This window comes from Vanacampus margaritifer, chromosome 1 (assembly GCF_051991255.1).
Source record: "Vanacampus margaritifer isolate UIUO_Vmar chromosome 1, RoL_Vmar_1.0, whole genome shotgun sequence".
NCBI classification, from domain to species: domain Eukaryota; kingdom Metazoa; phylum Chordata; class Actinopteri; order Syngnathiformes; family Syngnathidae; genus Vanacampus; species Vanacampus margaritifer.
In genome coordinates, this window is record NC_135432.1 from 56,448,073 (window position 1) to 56,454,591 (window position 6,519).

At 38.6% G+C, this 6,519-nt stretch overlaps 1 protein-coding gene across 4 annotated transcripts in view; it reads left to right on the forward strand.

The window, feature by feature from the left end:
- LOC144042778 (ryanodine receptor 3-like) overlaps window positions 1-4,678 on the forward strand; it is a 105,537-nt gene extending 100,859 nt beyond the window's left edge. For all 4 annotated transcript variants that reach the window (XM_077555741.1, XM_077555752.1, XM_077555768.1 and 1 more), the window contains 11 exons: window positions 150-280; window positions 361-403; window positions 1,282-1,409; window positions 1,479-1,539; window positions 1,616-1,762; window positions 1,948-2,082; window positions 2,168-2,324; window positions 2,395-2,459; window positions 2,552-2,652; window positions 3,512-3,563; window positions 3,792-4,678. In XM_077555741.1, coding sequence (XP_077411867.1) covers window positions 150-280; window positions 361-403; window positions 1,282-1,409; window positions 1,479-1,539; window positions 1,616-1,762; window positions 1,948-2,082; window positions 2,168-2,324; window positions 2,395-2,459; window positions 2,552-2,652; window positions 3,512-3,563; window positions 3,792-3,887 — 1,116 coding nt within the window. In that variant the 3' untranslated portion in view covers window positions 3,888-4,678. The remainder of the gene's footprint in view (window positions 1-149; window positions 281-360; window positions 404-1,281; window positions 1,410-1,478; window positions 1,540-1,615; window positions 1,763-1,947; window positions 2,083-2,167; window positions 2,325-2,394; window positions 2,460-2,551; window positions 2,653-3,511; window positions 3,564-3,791) is intronic.
- The last annotated feature ends 1,841 nt before the right edge of the window (window positions 4,679-6,519 follow it).

The following is a 6,519-nucleotide window of genomic DNA, read 5'->3' on the forward strand; positions in this document are numbered from 1 at the left end:
GATCAGATTTTTTCCAACTGAAATTCTGCCTTTCAAGGTTCCTCTATACTTTTGTCTCCGTAGTGTACTTTCCAAATAAAATAATTGATGATACAATGATCAAAACCCCAGAAAATGTGTAAATGTGTGACGTATCGTGTGTATGGAAGGTTCCTCTGGTGGTGTTCAAGCGTGAGAAAGAGATAGCCAGGAAGTTGGAGTTTGCTGGACTGTACATCACAGAGCAGCCGTCAGACGATGACATTAAAGGACAATGGGACAGATTGGTCATCAATACGCCGTACGTCCGTCTTGCATCTTGAGATCATTGCTTTATCTTTTTTAAGAGTGTCCTCACATTTTTTCATGCTGTTTTGTCAGGTCTTTCCCCAACAACTACTGGGATAAATTTGTCAAACGAAAGGTAAGGGAAATTTTGTATTTTGTACCCTAAAAAAATAATAATTATTACAGTATATTTGTGGTAGCAAGAGCTAAGTCCCTACAGTGATAGCTTCTTTTCTTTGATAATTTTTTTTAAGAAAACAATTTTCCTCATAAGCGCTCAATAGGTACCTTTGAGACCAAACCCCAACTATTCCCATCACTTTTGCCAGGATGTGATCCTTGTGAGAAAAAAGAGTGTAAATGAAAGTATGCAATACTAATAAATAATATTAATAATGTGAGGAACAAGCGGTTAAAAAAATGGATGGATGGATAATAATAATAATAATAATAATATTGTTATTATTATTATTAATAATAATGATAATAATAATAATTATTATTATTATTAGTAGTAGTAGTAGCATTATTATTAGTAGTAGTACTAGTATTATTATTATTATTATTATTATGGCAAATCAATGGGGTTTCTGTTTTCGCACAATTACTGTATGTCAGGTCTTAAATTGCCCGTAGGTGCAAAAAGTTGTTTGTCTAAATGTTCCCTGTTGTTAGCTGGCAACCAATTCCTGGTGTACCTATTTCCAAGTAACATCATGATTAAACTATCCAAGTTCTCGTCAAGCCATTAGTTCTTTGCTGCTCGTGTCTTCCTCCTCCTCCTCCTCCTTCTTCTTGGAATGAGCAATGTCAAGTTTTTTTTTTTTGTTGCAACAATGAAAGATACACCTTGTCCATTTTAGCTTCCTGGTAGGCTTTTATGTCAGCACTTCCAAATATGGGCATGCTGGCAACCGGTCATTCCGTGCAAAGTGCAGTGCGAAAAGGGCTTTAGAATGCTAATATTTTTCATAGACTCACTCCTCTGTTCTCCTGCTCCTGTTTTCCCTGTAGGTGATCAAAAAGTATGGAGATCTGTATGGCGCCGAGAGGATTGCAGAGCTGCTGGGATTGGACAAAAGTGCTCTGGATTTTAATCCGACAGAGGAAGCTGTCACCAAGGAAGCCTCATTGGTGTCCTGGTAAGAGATGAGATGTTTAAGGAAGCATGCAATTGGGAAAAATAATGCCGACTCTTTTACTGTGGACAGGTTGAGCTCAATCGATACAATGTATCATATTTGGAAAATGGGGGTTGTGTTCACAGACAACGTAAGTATTAATGATTGGATGGAAGAACAAATGGATGAGAGACTTTAATGAACTTCAAATATTTTTCCCATTCCAGTCATTCCTGTACCTTGTTTGGTACACGACCATGTCCATTCTGGGCCACTATAACAACTTCTTCTTTGCTGCACATCTACTGGACATCGCCATGGGATTCAAGACGCTCCGCACCATCTTGTCCTCTGTCACACATAACGGCAAACAGGTGAGACGCTGCATACCTGCAAATGTGATGCTATACCTTCATCGTGTGTTGATGACCAGTCAGTTGGGACTCTAATGAGGATAAGCGATATAAAATAAAATGAAAATTGGATGGATATTATATATATATATATATTTATTCTAACTGAAGGGTTTCGCGCGTGTGTGTGTGTGTGTGTGTCCCAGCTTGTGTTGACAGTGGGTCTCCTGGCCGTGGTGGTCTACCTCTACACTGTGGTGGCCTTCAACTTCTTCAGGAAGTTCTACAACAAGAGCGAAGATGACAACGAGCCAGACATGAAGTGTGACGACATGATGACCGTAAGGAAAATATTCTAATTACTCCCCCCGAGTGGAATCCGTACCCGTGTTTCTGTCTGTCGTAAGTGTCAACTTTCTTCCGCAGTGTTACTTATTCCACATGTATGTCGGCGTGAGAGCGGGGGGTGGCATTGGCGACGAGATCGAAGACCCGGCTGGCGATCCCTACGAGCTGTACCGCATCCTTTTCGACATCACCTTCTTTTTCTTCGTCATCGTCATCCTCCTGGCAATCATCCAGGGTGAGACCCGACATTGCGACTGTACTCGTGTTGCCCCCCAACACTTACAATGTGTCTTTTCTGGTTGCAGGTTTGATCATTGATGCTTTTGGAGAGCTGCGAGATCAGCAGGAACAAGTCAAAGAGGACATGGAGGTGAGAGAAGATAAGAAAACATGCGATGAGTGCACAGGATGTTTTTCGTTTTCCTCCCTCATGATCATCATTTCTGCTTTTCCCCCCATCAGACAAAATGTTTCATCTGTGGGATCGGAAACGACTACTTTGACACAACGCCTCATGGCTTTGAGACTCACACTTTGCAAGAGCACAATTTGGCCAATTACCTGTGAGTATTCGAAGCGTTCCATATTGTGTGGTCTCGTTCCTGTATGGAACCATGATGATAACTATTCATTTTCACTGAAGCAACCCCCTTCGCTCCCGGCTGTTTTACTGGATTTTGACTGATTTCGCAAAGCCCACAGAATATTGTGATCTATTGCTATAAAAACATGAAACCTACCAAAAGAAAGATTTGCAGCAATTAGCATTAGAATATAGCTAGGTTTCATCATTATTGTCAAAAGAGCTTTGTTGCAACATGGCCCTGGTTAATCTCTTATACTCTGCTGCCACCTGCTGGCCGTTTTTTTTTGTAATAACTACCATTGCTTTAAGCGACCTCTTCAGGTCAGAGGCTGCATCAAAGCCTTTTGTAAGCTCTTGCATTAAAAAAAAAAAACAAACATAAAAACATATAAATACGTTTTTGGGAGCAAATGAACATAAAAGAAACGTATGTTTAGTAAATTTTAATGATGATAGTTCAGTCATTTAGAACAGTGGTCCCCAACCACCGGGCCGCGGACCGATCCTGGGTCGTGGGCCACTTTGGACCTGGCTATGGCGGGCTGCACAGTTGAAAGAATAAAAAAAAAAGTACTGTACTTCCGTTTAATTGATTAGCCGTGGCTTAAAAATATTTTTATTTAAAAAAATGAACGGATTCTTTTTGTTTACGACGGACTCTTGACGCATGTTAAGATGCTAATGATCTCAGTCGCGTAGCGCTGATGCTAATCGACAAGCTAGCAAAATGAGTAAAAAAAAACAGACATATTTCTTAATTTTGTTCTGTTTTTGTTTTTTACTGTTGCTAAAGCTGATTTTTTTTTTCTGTCATTAACTCTGCTTTTTTTTTCAAGGTTTTTCCTGATGTACCTCATCAACAAGGACGAGACCGAGCACACTGGCCAGGTGCAGCACGATTAACTCCAACTCTGATCAACTGAATTAGATCGATTCAAAATAAAGAAATCATTATTTTATTATTTGAAATTATTGTTTATGAAGGCAAAAACATCTAGTCCCCAGATAGTATGCAAATTAATAATAATAAATAATAACATAGACAGTAGTAGACTAAGCACATTGCATGGGAGTTACATGTTAACATACTGTTCTTTGTGTGTGGGTGCGCTTCAGGAGTCATATGTGTGGAAGATGTACCAGGAGCGCTGCTGGGATTTCTTCCCAGCTGGAGACTGCTTCCGCAAGCAGTACGAAGATCAGCTGGGATAAAGCGGATGCAGCCTCCTTACCTCCATCTGGGGGGGTTTGCTGTAATCTGCACCCATGAACGCCCTCGGCCACACTTGAGCGGCCGGCGATACAAATGACATGTTTAATCGAGCAAGGAAGCGCGCTGCTCTTGCTACCCTCACTTCGGATGTCAGCCTCCAATTCACTTTGCCAGGTTTTGGTTTTGCGGGGCACTTTTGACAGCATTGCCTTCTACAGTACTCTGCATAACCCTTGACCCCAGTCATTGCACAATGTTGTGCTGTCTTCTTGAGAAATTCTAGTGGGGGGAATGGGGGGTTTATGAGACAATGTGTCAGTCAAATTATGCACAAGAATCTAACATAATTATTTGGAGAATGTTGAGACTTAATGCCAAAAGAAGTGAGTGAAGTGCATTTGTCGTGTAACCTTGCAAGTGAAGTGTAGAGGCAAACAGTGTTATGTAAAATCTAATTTTTTAAAATTGTTTTCCATAAAGTGCCTTACACTGTAGTAGCAAGTCTACATTACAAAAAGCTATGCAAACCCTCGTGCTGTCTTTTCTTATTGTATGTAAGTAGACGACAGATACAGACTTTTTTTTCATTTATCATGAGAGAAGAAAATGTGATATCTTTGTTTTAATGAATGCAGCAACCATGCAAACGTTACATGTTGTATAAATGACATCTGAGATGACCTGGAACAGCAAACGTGGAATTGCTATCGTATGGCCGTTTGTATGTAGTAGCTTTGCAGATTTGTGCATTTCTTTTGATGGGAAAAAAATAAACTAGTGCCAGAAATTATTTGTCTCTCCGGATTCTATTTGTAAAAATACTTATTCAATTTGTGTGCAAGTTTGGTTAGAAATTCATGATTAAAGATTAACAAATGCTTGAAATATATAAAGAGTAATTTACATGCTGCCCACTGACCTTCATTTAGAAAAAAAAAAGATAAATATTGTCTTGAACAAAAAGAAAAAAATATCATTTTATAGTTTTAACAAGACTTGTGCAAAGCTTGTATTTATTTATTTATTATTTGGTGCTCCAGGTAATACAAATGGCATTTGTTTGTTGCATGTGTCATGTTTTAATGTGTAAGGTTCAGCTGTCACATGATATACGTACATGAGTCCAGGGCTGGGCAAGGAATGGGCTTGCCACAAGTCACATAAAGCCCACTCCGTCAATCTGATCCACCCACAGCATTGACACCATCAAGAGTCCAGTAACTTATGTTGCATTAATTTAGCCCTGTTTCCTCTTAAAACTGGTTAATTACAAATTATTTATTCATTTTAAATGTATTTTCATGCATTTATCTAAATAAACTGAATCAATGATTGATTGTAAAGAATAAAATAAAAATCATTAGTAAATTTGACAAAATATTCATTAAATAATTGATTCCTTAATTATATATATATATATATATATATATATATATATATATATATATATATATATATATATATATATATATATATATATATATATATACCGTACAATGGACCATCAACTGTTAATCTTGACTTGACATGACTTTTACTCTAGATGGCGCCACAGACCAAGATATACAAGACCCCCTTCAGAAACAGCAAATTGTCATACAAATTCATAGTATGAGGAGCATAATATCAGGCGATTTTATTCTAGAGACACAAATATGATAGATAGTATATAAATAAACGCATGCCGTTTTCTCTGCTTGATTCTCAACTCAACTAAACTTTGTTTATTTATAAAGCCCTACGTCACAAATGTTTTCTGTTGCGTCCAGGCTGCGCGCACAATAGGGTGGTAGGCCGCCACGCTCATGTATATGAAACATCTTCTTTCATGCTATGATTATTAATCACAACAATTAGCCAACCAATTCATCCACTGACTGACGTTTGGATGATGAGTAATCTGTAGGGGGCGCTAGTGTTGTATTTGAGAAAGCTGACAGCTTCTGAGATGATCTCATGAATGGTCTCAGAGGATTTTGTTTCATCACAAGACAGCAGGTGACCTCTTTATCAGCATCCCCCACCCCCCCCCCCCTCAACCCCTTTCCACTTCTTTTCTCCTGTCCTCCAGCATCAACATCAAAGCCTGCCATGATGTCATCATCTAAATATGAAGGCAGCGTTTCATGGTGGGATGTGAGTGACCTGTGTGATGACCTAGCTGCTCAACAGAATGTTTTGATTTGTATTTCTTTGTCTTAAAAAACACCATCATCATGGCTGTTATTTGAATCTACTATTCTGCAAATAGATGCTCGATCAAACCAAACATTGTCATATAATTGGCAGGATACGAGCAGATAATTCTTTTAGCCGTGTTTCATTGGATAATTATTTCAGTGTGCTGCACTCACCTCATTATTTAGCTTACAATTTTGGCCCATATGATATCTGGCAGGTAAAACTTAATTAGGCCCTGTTTGTTGAGCATATGTGAGAGAGAGAGAGCGAGAGAGAGAGAGAGAGAGAGAGAGAGAGAGAGAGAGAGAGAGATCCCCATTTGTGTGGGTTTTTACAATGCATGTTTACACTGATGCCATGACATCTATTTACAGTTGGGATCAGGAATTTTACAAACACATAAATGTCATACTTAAAACTGTTAAAGGCTAATTCTATCTATCTATCTAT